General features: G+C 51.9%; 2 protein-coding genes across 2 annotated transcripts; one reads left to right on the top strand and one right to left on the bottom strand.

Annotated features, from left to right (window-relative positions):
* The first annotated feature begins 13 nt into the window (after nt 1–13).
* FEN1 (flap structure-specific endonuclease 1) lies at nt 14–3306 on the top strand. Its single transcript, XM_069857268.1, has 2 exons — nt 14–30; nt 1288–3306. Exon 2 carries the CDS (start codon nt 1289–1291, stop codon nt 2435–2437), a length of 1149 nt encoding a protein of 382 aa, XP_069713369.1. The 5' UTR covers nt 14–30; nt 1288; the 3' UTR covers nt 2438–3306.
* Nucleotides 3307–5391: 2085 nt separating this feature from the next.
* CEND1 (cell cycle exit and neuronal differentiation 1) lies at nt 5392–12617 on the bottom strand. The gene is made up of 2 exons (XM_069857324.1): nt 8214–12617; nt 5392–8131 (listed from the first exon to the last, which is right to left on the bottom strand). Exon 1 carries the CDS (start codon nt 12592–12594, stop codon nt 12190–12192), a length of 405 nt encoding a protein of 134 aa, XP_069713425.1. The 5' UTR covers nt 12595–12617; the 3' UTR covers nt 5392–8131; nt 8214–12189.
* Between the last annotated feature and the right edge of the window lie 6266 nt (nt 12618–18883).

Below are 18883 nucleotides of genomic sequence, written 5' to 3'. Positions count from 1 at the left end.
GCGCGGAGCGGCGGCGGGAAAGAGCGACGGGTAATGGCGGCGGGATCGGGGCCTGGAGAGGGGGAATGAGGGCCGTGAGGGAAAATCGGAGGCCTGGAGAGGGGGAACGGGGGCCGTGAGGGAAAATCGGGGGCCTGGAGAGGGGGAATGGGGGCCGTGAGGGAAAATCGGGGGCCTGGAGAGGGGACATGGGGGCCGTGAGGGAAAATCGGGGGTCTGGAGCGGGGGAATAGGGGCTGTGAGGGAAAATCGGGGGTCTGGAGCGGGGGAATGGGGGGCTAGAGTACTGGAATAAGGCTAGAGGGGGGAAATGGGGGCCTGGTGAGGGGGAACGGTGGCTGGGGGGGGCGGTCGGGGGCTTGGAGCGAGGGAATAGGGGCTGAGGGGCGGGAATCGAGGCTTTAGGGGGGGAAATGGGGTCTTGGAGAGGAGGGGAGGGGGAACGGGGGGCTGGGGAGCGGGAATGGGGCTGAGGGGTTTACAATTTGGGGCTGGGGGAGGGACCGAGGGCCTGCAGGGAGGGGAATTGGGGTTGGGGGTGGAACGGGGTCCCGGAGATGGGGGGGAACGGGGTCCTGAAGAGTGGGGATGGGAAGCTGGGGGCTGGAATCGGGGCTGAGGGAGGGAATGGAGGCCTGGTGACAGGGAATGGCGGCTGGGGGGGGCGCGATCGGGGGGGGTTGTGAGAGGGAATGGAGGCTGGGGGTGGGAGAACAGGGGCCTGGAGAGAGGGAGTAGGGGTTTGGGGGGGCAAAACGGGGGCTGAGGGGCTGAAAGAGGGTGAACCGGGGTCTTGGAGAGGGGGAACAGGAGTGGGGGGGGGCAGAATCGGGGCCTGTTAGGGGGTGGGATGGTGGTGAGGAGAGTCTGAAGGGTCCTGGAGAGGGGGAACAGCAGCTGGGAGAGCTTGGGGGGGCTAGGGAAGGGCTTGGAGGGGGCTGAGGTGGGCTGGGGGCGTGAGGGGTGATGTAGGGAGGGGGAGTGGGGGCTGGAGGGCCTGTGGGGGGAGGTGGAGAGGGGAGGGCTGGGGAGCAGGGGTGGATGAGGTGGGGACGGCAACTGGAGAGGCCAAGGGGGGTTGTGGAACAGCAGCTAGAGGTGTTTGGGGCGTGGAACAGCAGCGCCTGGAGGGCCTGAGGCAGGAAGAGGAGCATAATGGGAGGCTGCAGCGCATGGAATAATGGGAATTAGAGGAAGGAGCCCTCTCCCTTTGGTGCTTCCCCCCCAGCCCCGTGCGTGTGTGTGCGTGCAGAGGGTGATCCCAGCCTCCCCTTTGCTGTTCCCTAGGATGGGAATCCATGGCCTGGCCAAGCTTATCGCCGCCGTGGCTCCTGGTGCCATCCGGGAGAACGACATCAAGTCCTACTTCGGCCGGAAGGTCGCTATCGACGCCTCCATGAGCATCTACCAGTTCCTGATCGCCGTGCGGCAGGGAGCCGAAGTCCTTCAGAACGAAGACGGCGAGACCACCAGCCACCTGATGGGCATGTTCTACCGCACCATCCGCATGGTGGAGAACGGCATCAAGCCGGTTTACGTCTTCGACGGGAAACCACCCCAGCTGAAATCCGGAGAGCTGGCGAAGCGGACTGAACGCCGAGCCGAGGCTGAGAAACACCTCCAGGAAGCTCAGGAGGCCGGAGAGGAGGACAACGTCGAGAAGTACAGCAAGAGGCTGGTCAAGGTGACCCAGCAGCACACCGACGAGTGCAAGAAGTTGCTGACGTTGATGGGGATTCCCTACGTGGAGGCGCCAGGGGAAGCTGAAGCCAGCTGTGCTACCTTGGTGAAGGCCGGGAAGGTCTACGCGGCTGCTACGGAAGATATGGATTGTCTGACCTTCGGTAGCCCCGTGCTGATGCGCCATCTTACTGCTAGCGAGACGAAGAAGCTGCCCATCCAGGAGTTTCACCTGAACCGCATCCTGCAGGATCTAGGCCTGACCTGGGAGCAGTTTGTGGATCTGTGTATCCTCCTGGGATGCGACTACTGCGAGAGCATCCGCGGCATCGGGCCCAAGCGCGCCGTCGAGCTCATCAAGGAGCACAAAAGCATCGAGAAGATCGTCCAGCAGATCGACACCAAGAAGTACCCTCTGCCTGAGAACTGGTTGCACAAAGAAGCCCAGAAGCTCTTTCTGGAGCCCGATGTGGTCGACCCCGACGCTGTCGAGCTCAAGTGGACCGAGCCCAACGAAGAGGCGCTCGTCCAGTTCATGTGTGGCGAGAAGCAGTTCAACGAAGAGCGGATCCGCAACGGGGTCAAGCAGCTGAGCAAAAGCCGACAGGGCAGCACCCAGGGCCGCCTCGATGACTTCTTCAAGGTGACGGGCTCCATCACGTCCGCCAAGCGCAAGGAGCCGGAGGCCAAGGGGTCGGCAAAGAAGAAAGCGAAGACCAATAGCCCCGCGGCCGCCAAGGCCAAAAAGGGGAAGTAGCCAGGCTGGCCGAACACAAACCCTGTGACTGGTTTTTATGCTCACCCGGGAATTTTAGGCTAATAACAAACTGTTTGTCCTGCTTGTTAGTGCAGGGGAGGAAGCTGCCAAAGGGCTTTCTAACCAGGCTAGGTTAGAGAATCTGATAAGCTTCTTCCTGCTGGGAGAGAAGAAACAGCCGCAGGGTGCGAGGAACCAGGGAGTTGCATTCATTAGTTCAGCAGTTTGAGGGTTCAGATGGGGGCTGGAAGTGATACCCGGGCCCTGGAGTTAAAGGAAGGTGTGATGACAGCCTGATTTAAGAAATAAAAAGGTGAGTAGCTAGAGAGGAAACTGGGTGCGAGTGTGATAAAGAGATTTCTGCCTGACAATCCATCTGGGAAGCAGCAGGGGCTGAAGAAGGAGCTGAGGAGGAGTGGAAGGCAGATTGGAGAGGGAAGGAGACTTGAAATAAAGAGGGAAACATCTCCCTTTAATGAGGATTTGGTTTGGGTTCTTCCTTCCCTTGCTGACATCACTTATTTGTTTAAGAATCGGGACAAAATATTGCAGTCCCAGTCCTGTGGAAGCTGTCTGGGCACAACCTGAGGATAAGCTGAGCTGACACTGCAGCTCCCCATGCCTGAATTTTGCAACTAGATGCTGCTTTAGGTGTAAAAAGTAAAACCTAGAATGGAATCCTCTTCGCTCCTTCATTTCTTGAGGCATCTTTTTGCATTGGACACATAGAGACAGGTCCCAGAATGAGAGGAAAAAAAAAAAAAAGGCAGCGCCTCTTATTTTTTTCTTATTTTATGTTGTATTTTGCGTAGTCTTTTCAAAGTGATGTGCTGGAGTTTGCTTTCAGAATAAAATTTGTAAATACAGTGTTTCTCGTTGTCTGGGGAGGTGGCTTCAACGTGGTTGCTGAAGAAACATTTAGAGGGACACCCACTGGTGACAACAGCCAACAAAAAAGGCACAACCCTAAAACACTGGAATATGCGGGAAATGCCGCAGGGTCAATAGATTTTAAAGTCAGGATGAGAGGTGATGGTTTATTACCTGCTCTGTTTTTATCTGTTTAACAGAGAGATCTGAACTATTTGTGCTTTCCACCCTGTGAGCTGTTCGCTCCCAGTCTCCACTTCAGCTGGGAAAATCCTGCTCTGGCAGTAAAACTGTCCAAAAATCCTGTTACTGGTTCTTTTCTCACAGAGAAGCGGAGCCCAGGCTGCATTCTTGGTGCAGCTTTCCTGGAGGCTTTAAGGTAGGGGTTTTGCAAGCCAGGATCTGCATTATTTCCATGATTTCATTTCAAAACACAGCGCAGACGGGTTGTGTTTTCCCAGGGTGTATTCTGAATGTTTCAATCTAATTTGTCTTAACAGGAGCTTCTTGGTTAACTATTCCTGTTTTATCTGTGGATACCTTCACTGTGACCACTGGGAAGCTCCAGTGACAGGATTTTGGGGTGAGGGAACGAATGATGAATAAATAAATTTATATTGGTAGAAGGACAGAATGATTTGGGTTAGAAGGGACCTTAAAGTCCAGATCCATCCCCTGCCACGGGCAGGGACATTCCTACTGGATCAGGTTCCTTCTTTCTTCTGTTAAGAGGGGCCAAGCTCTTGCTGGAAGAGATCTTAGGAAGTGAGGGAGCCCTTCAAATCCTTGGATGCAGTGCTGGAAAGGGCAGGGGTGATTCCTCTCTGCCCAGGCAGCTCCTCACCAGCCCAACGTAGGAGCTTTCATGCACCCTGACTCAAGGTAGCAGGGAGTGCCAAGCATCTGCTCCATCCCAGCTTCTCAGAGTCTTGGAAAGGAAGAATTTCTGTGCTTTCCTGCTCTGAGGGATGTTAAGAGAAGCTAAAATGAGTCCTGTGCCTGCAGGCTCCTGCGGTGGCTCCGTTTGGGGCTGGTGGAATGTGACAGCAGCTATTTGCAGTGGTAAGTAGCGGCGAAAGCCTCCTGCTCTCAACAGGTGAGAGGGAATCCATGGCTTTCATCCATGGGAAGAAGCCCACAGACAGCTGGGTGCACAGGGGATAGTTTATTTGTGAGGATAGATGCTCCCTGGCCAACTTAAAACCAAGCAAATTGGAGCCCACCCGAACCCGGCAGGGGAGAGGGGATAAAACAAGGGGGGGGCAGCAAAGCCTGCAGGAGAGTGGGAGGGGATTCTGCCCCCTGCTCCTCTCTCATGAGACCATCTGGATTATTGTGTCCAGTTCCGGAATCCTCAATATAAGAAGGAGATGGAGCTGTTGGAAGGGGTCCAGAGGAGGCTACAAGGATGATCTGAGGGCTGGAGGCCAGGCTGAGAGTTGGGGTTGTTCAGCCTGGAGAAGAGAAGGCTCCGAGGAGACCTTAGAGCAGCTTCCAGGGCTGAAAGGGGCTCCAGGAAAGCTGTGGAGGGACTTCATATAAATGCTTGTAGCAATAGGACTAGGGACAACGGCTTTAAAGTGGAGAGGGGCAGATGTAAACTAGTCATAAGGAGGAATTTCTTCATGATGAGAGTGGGGAGGCTCTGGAATTCAAAGAAGTGGTGGCTGCCCCATCCCTGGAGGGGTTCAAGGCCAGGTTGGATGGGGCTTGGAGCCCCTGATCCAGGGGGAGGTGTCCCTTCTCTAGGCAAGGGGTGGAACTGGATGATCTTTAAGGTCCCTTCCAACCCAAACTCTTCTATGAGTCTATGACGGGATCACTGGGATCAGAAAGGGTTTCCTCTGTGGCTCTGGAGGAGCCCGCTCTGCACCACAACAATCCTCCTTTGCTTTCCTTGGCCAGGCTGGGGTTTATCCAGGATGGAATGTGCCTTTTCTTCCAGTCCTCACCGGGATCGCTAATCCTAGCAAGCGGCGAGCCTGCAGGAGACACGCTGAGTCAGGAGCGAGAGGGAGACCAAGATTTTCACTCACACCCCCTCGTCCACAACGCTGCTCAGAGGAGGAATTATACAATATATCTATGTGTGTATAGATATCTCTATATATAGTTTATTTCTCACAATCCTGGTAAGAGTTACAGGTGTATTGGGAATCATTTACAGTTTCACAGCAGATGGAGTGGCCATACAGCTTCTGAGGTGAGTAACATACAGGGTGTAGAGAGCACACGTTTCCAACCCATCCACCCACCACTCATACAATGGGTTTTCAAAGCTAATACTAGATTCAGCTACGTAGAAAGCCTGGAAAATGTTAGGGTACAGCGTTGGGTGTCAGACAACACTGTCAGTCACAATGGGACAAGCTAAACTACTTTAATTTTCAATCTAGTATTTCTAGTCTACCTGCATTATTGCATTTATACGCTTTTTGTTGTTTTTTTTTTTTAAGTCAAAGTAAATAGAATACTATATGGGAAAGGAAAAATTCTTGACTATTTTAGGATTTGAGCTGCAGCCCATACAAAGTGTCCATAGAAGCATAGACAAGATTATAAATTCAACAAGGTATAAATTAGCTGTAGAGCTTTGTGTGTAGGTAGGTGTCCATTTCCCTCCAGGAAATGTGTCTAGCAGCAAAGTGTTTCTGAAAGCAAATCAAACCAAACCTGGATGTTGACCACAGGTAAATACGTGTGAGTGACAAGCAGGTTGGTTTGTCCAGGGAAGAAATCAAGGTGTCAAATTCCTGTTGGTTGGGAAAACACGGTCAAGAGCCGATTCAAAACCCACCGGTGTCGTTGGAAAGACGCCTGTAGCATCTCCAGCGTTTGAGCTTTCCATCCGACCTCCGAGGGCTTTGGATCAGTCCCTGGAAAAGAAACAGAACCCAAACAAACCAAACGAAAAAGTCAAATCCCCTGTAATCTGACCTTCGAGTTCCCTTTCTCCAGTTTTCCTTTCTCCACAACAACCTGCACCTACCACTGGAGGAGAGTTGGGGGTCACCGGGGAGCCGAGATCGCTCCTCTTGAAAGATTGAAACGGTCCTAACCAGGGACCCGGGAAAAGGCACCAGGTGGAAGGAGGGCTGCTCAAAACTTAATAAAGCCAAATTATTTGCTTGCTGGTTTGTTTGGGGTTCTTCTTAAACGTGATAAAATTGTATGGCACCTTTGTTCTTATCAAGCTGCCCCAAAAAAACGTGACTGCTTGAAGCTGCTGGGGCAAAACCAGGGATACAATGCAGGTTTCTACTGGTGCAAAGATGATTAAAGGCTCCTCTCTACCTTCTAGGCTTTTTGATAATGTAGCATCATCATGCAAAGACGCAATGAAGCTCTAATTTCATTCCTGGTCTTCTTTGCATCACAACAAGTTGAAAAAAGTTGAATTTCAAGCTGGGAGCAACCCAAAGAGAAACAGGAAGGAGAGGAATGTGTTGCTCCCAATCCTATTTAATCCGAATTATGTTTTTCAGAAAAGAAAATTGGTTTAATCTGAAGAACAAAGCATCAATGAGCAGAGAATGAGTCCCCGAGGACTCCAGGTAGAGCCAAACCCCTCCATGCCGAGAGCCAGTGGCCAAGATCTCTCTCCCCACTTGCTGCTCCGGGTATCGGTTTGTTAGCAGCGTTGGTGGAACGAGCCGTGAATTTTCAAGCCTCCCATTTACGAAACGGTAACGCCTGAGCAGCCCATTCAAATTTTAAAATCCTTGCGGCTTTCTGCGTTGGTCAATTTTACTTTCATCCGAGAAAACAAATAGACGTGGAAAAAGAATAAAAATTAACATGTCCTCATCAAACCATTTAAGATAATGATGCCATCTGCTTTTTTTTTTTCCCTCTCCGCCTTTCTCTGTCCTGTTTCACGCACCTTTTCATCAAAACCTGGTTGGAATTCCAAGAATTTCACTCTTTGAATAAAATTTTTCATTGCCTTTTGGGTTGTTCCTTAAAGACTAAGTTTTTCTTAAGTCTTTCAGGACTGCTACTCCCACTTATTTCCAAGAAGAGTTAGAAGGATGCCGATTTCTAAATCCTGGTGGCATTTCCAAGAAGGGAAGGGACATTTTTAAGGCAGAATCATCTCCTCTACCCAAGTCTAGTGGGTTTTTTTAGTGGATTATATGCATATAGTTATATAGTATAAGCAGGGTTGTAGAGCGTGGCTGCCTCAGTCCATAAAGGAGCCTTTCCTCCCGCTCAGCAGGACCAAGGAAGGTTGAATGACCAAGAAATGCTTTGCCCAGAGAGGTTTTGCAATTTTACAGCGACCCGCAATCGTACCCCTGGTGCCAACAAGACCTCAAAAGCCTCAGCAGAGCACGGCGAAGCCAACGGAAAAAAATCCCCCTTGTTTTCTGTAGCCAACCCCAAAACTTCGCTGCGGCAGAGACAAACTCATTTCTAATCGATCGCTCAACCTAATGGAGCTAAGAAACTCTTGTTCAGCAGGGAAGGGTGAGTCCCAGAGGTGAACGGCACCTGCAGGGATTCATTCCACCCTCCTGAAAATGCTCCTGCTTTATCGTTTGGCTTCCAGATTCGTTTGCATCCTGTTAGGAATAATTGGACTTATCCATAGCTTATTAAATGGGTAGGAAAAAAAGAAGCAGTCTAGTTCTTCCTTCAGTCTAGAAGCATCAAAAACCTTCTAAGTTGTCCAAGAGAGCGTAATGACAGCTTTATAACTCAACAAAAACTTATGACTCCTTAAAAAGAGGTTGAGGTCGGGTGTAGGAATTGAATCAATAGATTTAGTGACAAGCTACGATGGCTAAAGTTGGTTTTGCAACTTGATAATTTATAGAGTTTCTAATTTATAGACTTTATAATTTATAGACTTTATAACTTATAGACTTTATAACTTATAGACTTTATAACTTATAGACTTTACCAAAAGAGTAAACTAGCAATCTAGATCTCTTCAAATCCCAAGCACAGAATCCGATTCGATATAAGCGTCGGCTCGTTCTCCCCACGGAGATATCGCTGGAAGGACTTCATACCACAAACACCACACAAAGAAGAACATCAAGCAAATAACGGTGTGTGCTCAGTACGAGAAAAGACAACTATTTATTTAGCACAGCGAGTCCAGTCTTTTAAACCTTCTGCTTCCACAAAGCTGGTTTCAACCTCTCTTCCAGTCTGAGAGGAGGCGGATTTGCTCTTCTCAAGCCTACTCCTCGCTGGACTTATTATTGTCTCGGAACGAAACCACGGCACAGCCTGGCACATTAAGGCAGAACAGGAGGCGTTTGCTAAGAGGATGTTGGTTGCAAGTCAGGGGTGAAGTGCAGCGTCCCGGCTCCGCGCTGGGGCGCTCGGACGGCACCTACGCTCGAGCTCCCTGACTCCACGCTAGACCCACACTTGGAGAAGCGCCACGACACAGTCCGGTCTAGTTCAGTCAAGTCTAAAAGCGCCTTATTTGAAAGCAAGTAGCCCACACGACTATCCAAGGGAGGGGGGAAACAGTCATTTGGAGCTTCTAGCACAACGGGCACGTCATTCATACATTCAGCAGTTCGCTAGCCGTACATTCGTCGCACTGAGAAAGAAACCAGGGAGCGAAAAAGGGATTCGGGCGCTGCATGGCAGGATGGAAATGGCACAGAAAAGACACCACGGACACTTTGTGGAAGGCAGAGGAACGGATGAAGGGTCAGCTCCAGGTTGGTTTGGTTTCCCCCCCACCCCAGACTGCAGTAATATCAACATCTATGGATGTGGTGGTGTCTACACACACACACGCAGAGGTGTTCACCAAGCCAAGATGCCAAAGAAGTTGTTCCAGGGAGCGAAGAGGTGGGTTCCAGGTAGGGCAGGGGGAGCTGGAGACAGACAGACACATTTAAGGCCCACGTTGGCTGAAAACTCTTTTTTTCCTTTTCCTTTTCCGTTCCCAAAGGTTAAATCAAGGACTAAAACCACGTTATAAAGGAAAACACGAGACTCAACCAGAGCAGGTGGTTCTATTTCCTCCTCCTGTTTCATAGAATCACAGAATAAGCAGGTTGGAAGAGACCCACCGGATCATCGAGTCCAACCATTCCCATCAACCACTAAACCACCTATTTACTCCGCTCAGGACAGGATAGATAGTGACATCTGTGATCCCGTCACGCTGCTAAATGAAATTATCCTATGCCAGGGCTGAGAGGGACGGAGAAGACAGGGAGCAGCATCTCTTGAAAACAACCCTCCTGCTCGGAAAGTGCCTGAAAATCACCACCCTACCTTGGCAAAGCAGGAATCGGAGCAGCAGTGGCCGATTTCCCTTCCTCGCAACATCAGTGAAATTCCCCCCTAGCCGAGAGCTTCGTGCTTCCAAGATTTGAGGGAACGGGAGCCCAGAAATAGCCGTGCTCACATCCAAACCCCGGTTGTTTGGATACCTTCCTCCACACGCAGCGGACACTCAGCTCCCAATCACAGCGATCAGGTTCCTGGCTGGACTGCACCCCAATTTCCCTCATGAGGATGTTCAGGGTGCAAGCAGGAGCAGAGGGAGGTGGGGTGCGATGAGGTATCTCCCCAACAAGAGGTTGGGGCACCATCAGGTTGGGAGGCTCTCCAGCTCCCAGCCTCTCAGTGCAGATGCTGCAGCCTCACCTCATCCTCTCGCAAAGAGCTGCATCCTCTGCCACCTCTCTGCTTTCCAAAGATCTTTCCTATTCCTTTACTACTGTTTGCCTGCTCTCCCCTCACTAAAAGAACCTCTGCAAAAGAGAACGAGGGGTAATCACATCTCTAGACAAAAGTGGAATCATAGAAACACCCCGACACGGACCCTTCTGCTTCAAACCAAAGAGATTCTCCAGGCTCGGAGTGACGTAGGAGACATCCAAGAGACAAGATTTCACCTGGGGCTGCGGCGCTTGCTCCGAAAACCATCAAACCAACATTCCCAGCCCCATCTCTGCTGGTAAAGGCAGAGGGAGACGTTAAACCTCACCTCACGGCATCGGATTCTCCCAGAGGCTGCGCCCCTTTGGGAATATTTAGTGAGCCTGGAGGCCAAGAGGATGACAGATCTCACCATCAGAATGGCCAGGAAGCCTCTAAGACCTTTTGTTTGGGGAAGCCGCATGCGTTTAGCAGATTTGGAGGTAAATAAGACAGATACGAGCAGAGGTTATAACATCATGGCCACATCCAACATCCTATCGGGTAACCTCGCCAGCAGCTGATACCACAGAACCTGAGGAACGTGTGTCTCTCTCTGGTCCTGCACCCACTGAATTCATACAGCCAGGCTCGGTTAGAGCTGCGTGACTTAAGTTCTTTACCTGAACCCGCTCTGCTTCGTCACAACCTCTCAAGAACCTTTGTGACAACCTCTTAAGAACCATCACTGCAAACCCTGCCTGCTGGCTGCAGCTGAGCTCTGTGGTTCTGACCTCATCTAATCTCTGACCTAGTTTAAAACCAACACGTAAGGTCTTTCCTGTAAGACTTTTTTTTTTCTTTTTTTTTTTTTCTAATGGAAACTTTCAGATAAGGTGTTTGGGGAAGGGCAGCGGCCAACGCGCTGCACCCCCTCTTCTCACCACCTGCCTCCTTCTCACTTTCGCAAGCTCTGCCTTTAGAGTTGAGCTTCTCAACGATGAAACCAAACTAATCAAGGGCTGGGAATCGATTGTCATTTCCAAAGCTTGGAGGAGTCACGGGAGGGAGGTAAGAAATCCCCCCAGCACAGACTTCCAGAGCTCTTGAAGAGGGTTTCCCTGGTATAAAGCAGGGCAGTCTCGTTCTCATAGAGTCCCAGGTCCTCTCTGCCCCTAAAACCATCTCATCTCCACTTTTTCTACCTTCCGTAGTCTTCAGTGGGGAAAAAAAGCAGGCAAAAGACCTGATCCGAAGCCCAAACAAACAGAGTCCAGCCGACCTCGAGGGAGATCGGGCTGAGGCCACAGCATCCTGCAAAGCCCAACCTAACTTTAGGAAATACTAGATCCAAAACACAAAGTCTCTCTAGCCCCTGTGAGCCTTTCGAGCCGTGGGATGCTGGAGGCTCCCTCCCAACGTGCCAGAAACCCAGAAATCGCTTGCTGGCTGCTTGAGGTCGGCACGGGACTCGCTCAGGTACCTCCACATGCTGCTCCCTGCGCTGTGGGTCACAGCGTGGACCCTCCGTTCCCTCCCTCACCAGCAGCTCAGGTTGAGCTGCGAGACAGCACGATGCCCCGAGCTCTGCAACGCTGCATCCTCAGCCCCTCGTTGCAACCAGCTTTTCTCTAGGATGCTTTCCAGTTGGGTTTTTAAAGGTGGGTTGATGAGCAGCAGATACACGAGACATCTCTTAGAGCTCCCGCTTGGTCAGGGAGATGCCTTCCACCTGCATTTCCCCAGCGGCGCGATGGAGAAACGCGGCAGACAAGCCAGGTCTTACCACGAAGCTCCATCTCGCCTTAGAACTTCTTCACCGCAACCCAACTTCAAACCGAAACACAACGCGGGGACTCTGGATGGGACGTAGAACACTTTGGACTTGAAAACAGGGGACCGCGAGAAGAGGAGGGAGGTGGGGGGTGTCTCCCAGGGAGGACCCGCAGGGGAGGGGAGGGGACACCGTCATTTACACTGATCAGGAGAAGCTGTAAATCTATACACAGTGGGATAAGCCGAGATATATTACATGAAAGAACACATCGAGTGCATGGAGTTACCCGCACCGGGTCAAACCGCCACAGTTGTCTTGAACAAGACTCTTGGAGTTGCAGTTGGTGCTTGTCGTTGACCTATCTAGCTCGCTCTATATATATAGATATGTATAGATTTTCTTTTTTTTTTTTTCCTGCATGCATTTGTCTCAAAAGGAGCTGTACAGCTGGGTTGGGTTTCTCATCCCCACCCCGTCTCCGTCTTCATTTTTTCCGGGCTAGGAACGCCACTCCCACAATCACCGCCAGCGCAGCCACCGCCACTCCTCCCACGATGATCAAGGGCTTCATGTTGTCGAAGATGCCGCCCGGTGACTCCTCGGAGCTGTTTCCCTTGTGGTCAGAGTCAGGGGACTGGCCGGTGGCCTCCTGCGTCTCCGTGGCGGCCGGGCTGGGTTTCAGGTTGCTGTGGTTGTTGACGACGGCAGCGTCACCTCCTGCTTTCTTGGTGCCGGAGGAGGTGGTGGTGGTGGCAGCGGGTTGCTCTTTGGGAGCCTCCTTCTTGTCTGCATTCGTGGCTGGCCCAGGGTTGGGTTTTTCTGGCTTTCCGGAGCTGGGGGCCTTGGCATCGGGTTTGTTTCCACTTCGGACGTTGCCTTTGGAATCCATCCTTACAAGTGCTGTGGGTGGCAACTGGTCACGCGCAGGGCAATCCCAGCCCTTCTTCTCCACCTGGATGCTGAAGAAAGCAGAGGAACCACCTAGAGGGACACCTCAACCCTTCAGAGCAGTTGTCTCGGGACGATTCTCACGCTGGTGGTGTCTTATCTGGACATGATACGGCACCTGGAGGAGGAAGCAGAGCAATGAGAGGTGAGTGAAGAACAGAGCGAGCTGATGCTGTTCCACTCGAGTGATGGAGAAGAAGATAAAACTGGAAAACCGCTGCCTGGCTCTTTAGCAGCTGAGCTGTGTTCGAAGCATCTATGACAGTGCTTGTGCTTGGGAGAACATCAAGAAGGTCAGAGTGGATGTTATCATCAAGCTCCATGTGTGATCAAGACCTATTCTGGCCACCTATGTGACACCATTTGCCACTGATCAAATATAATCACGTCCAACCTAATAATTCTCAATTTTTGGTTGCTCAGCACATCTGCCTTCACGGCAAACCCAATCAGCAGGATGGAGATTAAAGATCACCCAGTTCCAACTCCCTGTGATGGGCAGGGACACCTCCCACTGGATCAGGGGCTCCAAGCCCCATCCAACCTGGCCTTGAACCCCTCCAGGGATGGGGCAGCCACCCCTGCTCTGGGCAGCCTGGGCCAGAGCTTCACCACTCTCATTGTGAAGAAATTCCTCCTCATGTCTAGTTTAAATCTGCCCCTCTCCAGTTTAAACCCATTCTCCCTCATCCCATCACAGTCCTCCCCATCTTTCTTGTAGCCCCTTCAGGTACTGGAAGGTCTCTATAAGGTCTCCTCAGAGCCTTCTCTTCTCCAGGCTCAACAACCCCAACTCCCTCAGCCTGGGAGATGCTCCAGTCCTCAGATCATCTTCGTAGCCTCCTCTGGACCCACTTTTCTTTCCTCAGTCTCAGAAACTAACCCTGCACGTAGAGATGTGAGGAACTTTCTCCACCTGCTCCTCTTCCCTCATTCCATCACACAAAGTTGTTCTCTAAGCCCCATTTCTCCACCTTTCTAGCTCCTCACATCTATTTATTCCTCCCTCCTCTCCTCAGTCGCTGCCTCTGCCTGTCTACCCATCCCTCCCCCTCCCAGCTCCCTCTCTGCCTCCCACTCTGACAGCAGCATGTAAGAAGAAGGTTTTGTGAGCGAGGCCCCATCCCCTCCTTCTCCCCCACCGTGCTATTTCTTTTTTTGACAACCTGTGCCTTCGCAGGGAGGTTTTCACTCCCCACCAGCTAACCAGCTCCTTCCCAGGCTGGAAAGAGGGAGCAGAGCTCATAAAACCAGTGAGAGAGGAGAAAAAGGGCAAAGCAAAGCGGTGCATGAACATCTCCGCTCTCCTAGGATGCTGCTGGGGTTGTTGCAACGGAGCCGATGTAAGGAACGGGTTTTCTTCAGCTCCCTGAAGGGCACCTTCTCTGCCTCAACCCCCCAGGAAATTAGCAACTGCATCTCTTCATCTGCCTCCCGTGCGCGCGCAGACGAAAGCTGCATCAATCCTGGAGCGGATGAGTCATTGTGAGCCTCACCGTGAAGATAGCGCCAGGAGAAGGTCGTCTTCTCTCTGCAGATATCAGCCCCCTTTCCCTTGCAGGGAGGAAGGAGATGAAGGAGAAGCCACCAACTTCATGAGCCTGAGCTGCTGCTCCAGAGCGAGGGGTGTGGTGGGAAGCTGCACCCCACAAACGCGTGGAGGGCTCATACTTAGGGGTTTCTCCCCTTTGTGATAGGAATGGTTGGTTTGATAGGCATGGTTGGACTCGATGATCCAGTGGGTCTCTTCCAACCTGCTTATTCTATGATTCTATGATTTCCACACACTCCAGAAGCCATGGACTCAGAGAATCATTAAGGATGGAAAAGACCTCTAAGCTCATCCAATCCAACCATCAACCCAGCCCCACCATGTCCTGAAGTGCCACCTCTACAATTTTTTAACATCTCCAGGGATGGAGGCTCCATCACTCCCCTGAGCATCCTCTTCCTATGCTCTTTCGTAGCCAATCTAAACATCCCCAGGCACAACTTGAGGCTATTTTCTTACATCACCACTTGTTCCTTGAGAGAAGAGCCCAGCACCCACCTCACCACAACCTCCTTTCCAGGAGCTGCAGAGAGCGATGAGGTCTCCCCTCAGCCTCCTTTTCTCCAGGCTTAACAACCCCAGGCCCCTCAGCTTCTCCCACAAACACTGTTCTCCAGCCCCTTCCCTTCTCTGGATGTGCTACAGCCCCTCAACGCCCTCCAAACTGAACCCAGAGTTTGAGGTGCAACAAAACAGTCTCAGAAATAGCTACTGGCCGCGTCTTATCAGAGGCAATTGTGCACAAAAAGCCAGAAATGGAAAAAAAAAAAAAAAAAAAAAAGACCTTCTTTATCCTCAAATTTTCTTCCTTAACCCCTAATCTCCCCTTTACTTCTTTGTCATTCTCACTTGTCTGGAAAAAAGGTTAGGAAGTTTATCTTTTTGAGGTGAAGAGGAGAGCTATAAGAACCAAAGCCTCGTTCTCTCAAGTAGTATGGACTGTGTTGGCTTCTGGGGAAAGAATTAAACGGGACCGTGTTACTAAGCAAGCATTAATGCTTCTTCCTTCGTCATCTCCACTATCAGCCCCTAAACCCATTAACTTGAAGCAGACGAAGCATAGAATCAGAATCATGGAATGGTTTGAGTCAGAAAGGATCTTTAAGCCCATCCATCCCAGTCCTGGAGAAGGGACCGTTTCAGAGAGCCACCAGCACATGGCTTGGGGGGTCCCTCCTCAGACCCTGAGGCTTGAGACCTTTCTTGCCTCCCTCTCCTCTCCCAGAGGTCACCAGATCTCCTCATGCACCAAAGCAGCTTGGAGGAGAGTTAAGAAAACTATGAGCGTGGGCTGCAATGAGCAGGAGGGAGTGCAAGTCCTGGCTTGCTCAGCTGAAAATTGTGTAAAAAAGCAGCAAAAACCCTCTGAAAAAATATAATAATCAGGATTTGTCCCCCCCACAGCTGCAGGCAGAGCTGGAATCACACTGCTGAGTTATTTTAGGGGGGAGAATAGAAGCGGCTCGCTGACTCACAGCCGGGCTAGCCCTGCTTTTTCCTCCCTCATGGGATGCATCTTAAACTCACTGGCTCAAGTGCAGCCCCCCCAGTGTCTTTTGAGGACACCTGAGAGTTTGTCAGCCCCCAGGGCATCCAGGGGGTTGGAACTGGGTCCCTTCCAACTCAAATTATTCTATAGCTCTATGGTTTTGCTTCCCAGTGCTGCCACTCCCCGTTTCCAACGTGGACAAGCAGCATTTCTCCCTCTTTCCAAGGTGCTGGGGAATAAACACATTAAAGAGATGCCAGGCAAGCACCTGCAATAAAATCATAGAATCGCAGAAGCATCGAACGGTTTGGGTTGGAAGGGACCTCAAAGCCACCTCCTGCCATGGGCAGGGACACCTCCCACTGGATCAGGAGCTCCAAGCCCCATCAGATTAAGATTTGGGATGGGGAGGAGCGTGACTAAGCCATTTCCCCCCCCCCATCTCCACAAAGTAGAGACAGATGAGGCAATGCAGCGCCTCTCGGAATCACCATAAATATTAAAACAGCTTTACATAAGGAGCTTGTGTTTGCTCAGCTGCGGGGAGCAGCTCCCCGAGGAGGATTTTAGCTCCCTTAGCGTCTATTTTGGCCCCCCCCGGCTCCCGACGCAACGCACAGCAAAGGTGATAAAACACAATTATGGTAGGAATGACTTTTCATGGATGCTTCTAAATAATCCCAGAGCATCAGGACCAGGCTGTGCAGGAAGACAGCTCTGCTTGCAGCCCCCCTCAAAGCTTGGAGACAGCGGCACCAGCAGACGCTGCTGACCCACTTCGCTCCGATGAGATGTTTATGAATCCCTTTCCCAATCGGTTGTTGGCTGCATCGGCGCGTAGATGCTGGGTTTTACCTGGCACCGAGGGAGATGTGGGAACAGGATCATAGAATCATAGAGTCACCAGGTTGGAAAAGACCCACCGGATCATCGAGTCCAACCATTCCCATCAATCACTAACCCATGTCCCTCAGCACCTCGTCCACCCAGCCCTTAAACCCCTCCAGGGGAGGGGACTCAACCCCCTCCCTGAGCAGCCTCTGCCAGTGCCCAAAGACCCTTTCCATGAAATATTTCCTCCTGCTGTCCAGCCTGAGCCTCCCCTGGTGGAGCTTGAGGCCATTCCCTCTTGTCCTGCTGCCAAAAAAACCCAGCCAAGCTCTCTCCTTCCCTCCTCCACCGAGGTTGACCACCCAAACTCCTCTTCTCCAGGCACCCTGCGCTGGGACGGACACAAAACCAACACAAAGCCCTTTCTCACACCTCACAAAGCGTGGCAAAAATTGGAAAAGCATCCCCAAAGCAGGCTGGGGAGGCAGAGGACTTTATCTCGAGCTCTCCAGTGGTGCCCATCACGTGCTCCGACTGCTGTCGGACAAGATCCTAGCTGTCACCCTTCCAAAACCAGGAGGTGTTGGACCTTAAGCCTGTTCCTGACAGGACCGAGCACCACTCACCCCAAGACAGGAATCTGGGGAACGAAGGAAAGGGGTTTTTAGTCAGGATGACATCTCACCATGAGACCTCCTCAGGTCTTGGCTTTTGCTGCGCTCACCATTTCACTAACACACTCCTTTTGCTGCTTTATTACGCTTTTTCCAGCCCTCCCAGAGCCAGCAATTCAACGTCAGCAGCTCTGGGGCACTGGGGACAGGTGAAAGGTGTCACATCCCTTCCTGGGGACAGGCTGGAACCTCCTGCAGGATTGGAAAGGAGCCCCTCAGAGCCCAAAAGCCCCAGGAGAAGCAGCCTCCTGCTAGTGAAAATGGAATTATCCCCCTCCCAGGCACAGCTTCGTAGCTCGGAATCTGCGACAGAGAGGGGGGAGCCACTCATTCCTGTCCCCCACAAAGCCCTGCTCTGCACACCGAGCCTGCCAGCACCTGGAAAAACGCCTTTGGCATGAGGGCTGATGCTTCCAGACTGGGATGCTGCTCCCCACGCAGCCTGGAGCAGGTACCCAGATGCAGGAGGCTGATTTCCTTCCTAAGATCTGTGCTTTTAAGGTCTCCTCCTAACAGTCCGTGGGTCCCGGATCTCGCAAATTCTATTATCCACAAGCCAAAAAAAAAAAAAAAAATAGATGCAGGTTATCTCTGACACAATAAAACAGCTCCAAGCACTGCAGCAGATTTAAGAGCTTGCGGGCATCCTAAACCCATCCCTTCTGGGGGATGCGGGATCGCACGGGGCTCCCACAGCATCATCCACTCAGCGAAAAGATTACGGAGGCAATTCTGTACGCGCAGAGCCAGGTCCCGACTCCCACAGCCCAGGGATCTGCAGGCATCAGCTGGAAAACTGTTGGGTTGCAGCTGAAACGCAAGAAGCCTCTGCAGGCTGACAAGGGGCCAATTCAGCATGAGGCGGTGACCTTCTTGCGAGGGTCCTGGCACGCCCTGGGTTAAAGCAAAACCACAGCGCTCTCCCTCCCTGCAGAAAGGTTCTGGGGAAGGATAAAGAAAAGCTCCTCCAGCAGAGAAACTGAGCTCCATCCATCCCTTCTGCCCCATCTGCTTTGCCTCCAAACCCAACCAGGGATGCGGAGAGAGCATCAGGATGCTCGCCAAGCCCCATCCTGGTAGCCTGCCAGCAGAGGGATGGATGCAGAGGGATGAAAACCCGCATTTAGGGGAATTCGAGGTTTAATTCCCCCATCCTGCCGCAATTTAGAGGCTGGTGGCGGGCACCGTGGCTGAGAAAGATGGAAAATGCTTGAAGGTCAAACCTGTGAAGGTCAGGCTTTTGGAGGTCAGTCCCGAGATGGAGCAGGGAGCTCAATCCAACCGAGTCCATCCTCCTTCTCCTGACAGCATCCTGCTCAAGCCCCACCCAGGAAAGCAGGACTGGGATGGGGAGGCTCCCTCCTGTTGCCCCGATGCCAAACTTCACCCCGATTCCAGAATAAAAAACCCTCTTCCTTCCTTCCCAACCCCACCAGAAGCTCCCAGAGGGTCATAGAGAACCGAGCAGGAGCAGGGACCAAATCAACAGGTCTCAGCAAGCACACAGGGATGCAGAGAGGCAGGGACAGCAGAAGGAAAAGCCCGAGACGTCCCACCCCATGCATTTCATCCCTGGAACCTCACATCTTGAACGAGGAACCCTGGTGTCCTCCTCCCACTCGTTTGGGGCAACCTTCTCGCCATAATTTAAGAAGAGGCACCGTTGTCTCTGTCTCCTCTCTCA

This window comes from Phaenicophaeus curvirostris, chromosome 5, assembly GCF_032191515.1.
Source record: "Phaenicophaeus curvirostris isolate KB17595 chromosome 5, BPBGC_Pcur_1.0, whole genome shotgun sequence".
Classification (NCBI taxonomy): domain Eukaryota; kingdom Metazoa; phylum Chordata; class Aves; order Cuculiformes; family Cuculidae; genus Phaenicophaeus; species Phaenicophaeus curvirostris.
This window is presented reverse-complemented; position numbering and strand designations above follow the sequence as displayed.

Coding starts and splice junctions, on each gene's coding strand:
- FEN1 (XM_069857268.1), top strand. CDS start 1,289: ATGGGAATCCATGGCCTGGCCAAGCTTATCGCCGCCGTGGCTCCTGGT.
- CEND1 (XM_069857324.1), bottom strand. CDS start 12,594: ATGGATTCCAAAGGCAACGTCCGAAGTGGAAACAAACCCGATGCCAAG.